This window comes from Trichechus manatus, unplaced genomic scaffold, assembly GCF_000243295.1.
Source record: "Trichechus manatus latirostris isolate Lorelei unplaced genomic scaffold, TriManLat1.0 scaffold00182, whole genome shotgun sequence".
Taxonomy (NCBI): domain Eukaryota; kingdom Metazoa; phylum Chordata; class Mammalia; order Sirenia; family Trichechidae; genus Trichechus; species Trichechus manatus.
Window position 1 is genome coordinate 4,502,155 of NW_004444118.1, and position 1,495 is coordinate 4,503,649.

Below are 1,495 nucleotides of genomic sequence, written 5' to 3' on the forward strand. Positions count from 1 at the left end.
GGATTGGACTGGACTATGGGACATAAAGTGATACTCGTGAGCAGTGTGCCTCTTAGCTCAAGTAGCTACAAGAGACTAAACGGGCAGCTTCTGTCTGGAGGTGAGATGGAAAGGCAGAGGGGGTTAGGAGCTGGTTGAACGGACATAGGGAATCGGGTGGAAAGGAGGAATGTGCTGTCACAGTATGGGGAGAGCAATTAGAGTCACATAACAATGTATGTATAAATTTTTGCATGGGAAAAAAGAAAAAAAAGAAAAAAAGATATATGGGAAATAAATTAATAAGAGCAGCCATAAATAAGACCCAGCTCTCCACATAGCTCACCTACAGCTATAGTTATTAACTCATACTCTTTTTGGCTGAGTAGATGTTATATTTTGAAGGGATGGGGAGAAACATTTCTGAAACAATATAGGAGAATATAGGAGCTGAGTATCACAAGTTGGGCAACCTCAAAGAGGTACTGGATATTTTCTTGGAATATCTTGCACCATTTACACATTACACATTCAGAAGACCAAAGGTACTTAACATCCATCATAAAAAAGAAAAAAAATTCTGCTGCATGCTGTTCCATCATGAGATTTTTTTGTATAGTTTGTTTTCTAGGCATTGCCCAACCCTCACCTTAAAAGATGGTTACATATCAAAGCTAGAATACTCTTCTGACTAAGTCATACTATTTCTGTGACTAGTAGGACTTTTATTTAGGACTTAAATTGAACTTTGGCATGCATAAAAGTATTTCTCCCCTAGTCTGGTGGAAGGAGCCCTAGTGGTGCAGTGGTTAAGAGCTTGGCTGCTAACTGAAAAGTCAGCAGTTTGAATCCACCAGCTGCTCTTTGGAAACCCTATGGGCAGTTCTACTCTGTCCTATAGGGTTACTATAAGTCAGAATCGACTCGACAGCAATGGGTTTGGTTTTAGTCCGGTGAGAAGTCTATGCTTTGTTCATTAGGCTGAAAACTCACTCTCTTTCTGCAGTCTTTACTGTTTTCTTAGAGTCATCCCTTGGGATTGAACGCTAGATTCCCACCACCGTGACAAATAGAACTCTATATAATTAATCGAACAGGTACAGGCAGCTAGTACTCACAGTGAAGGTGATGCAATGGAACAAGTTCTACTTCATCATGAGGTCAGTGAAGAGACTCCTGTTTCCCCTGACAGACTCAAAAGAAGCACTTACAGTCACAGTCTCATTCAGGTGGCTCAGAAGGAGCCAGCCCTTCTCAGAGTTCCAGTATGGAGGAGGGAGGGGACAGGCACCATATACTGCCTGGGAGGGGAAGAAGGCAAATCAGAGAAAAATTGAAGCTAGCAAGCATTTTAATCATAAACGTTTCCCAAAGACTATGTGTTTATTACTACAGTTGGTTCTATATTGTATCAATGGACTAAGAACAATGATATGGAGCTTCTGCCATTGATTGGCACAAGAATTATATCTTTTACTTATCGGTAGTGACACATAATCATTCTACTAGAGGTTGA

At 40.7% G+C, this 1,495-nt stretch overlaps 1 protein-coding gene across 1 annotated transcript in view; it reads right to left on the reverse strand.

Annotated features, from left to right (window-relative positions):
• Positions 1-1,495, reverse strand: part of LOC101349486 (pregnancy zone protein) — a 26,638-nt gene that overhangs the window by 16,769 nt on the left and 8,374 nt on the right. Inside the window, 2 exon segments of the mRNA XM_023741482.1 lie at positions 1,098-1,237; positions 1,240-1,318. Coding sequence (XP_023597250.1) covers positions 1,098-1,237; positions 1,240-1,318 — 219 coding nt within the window.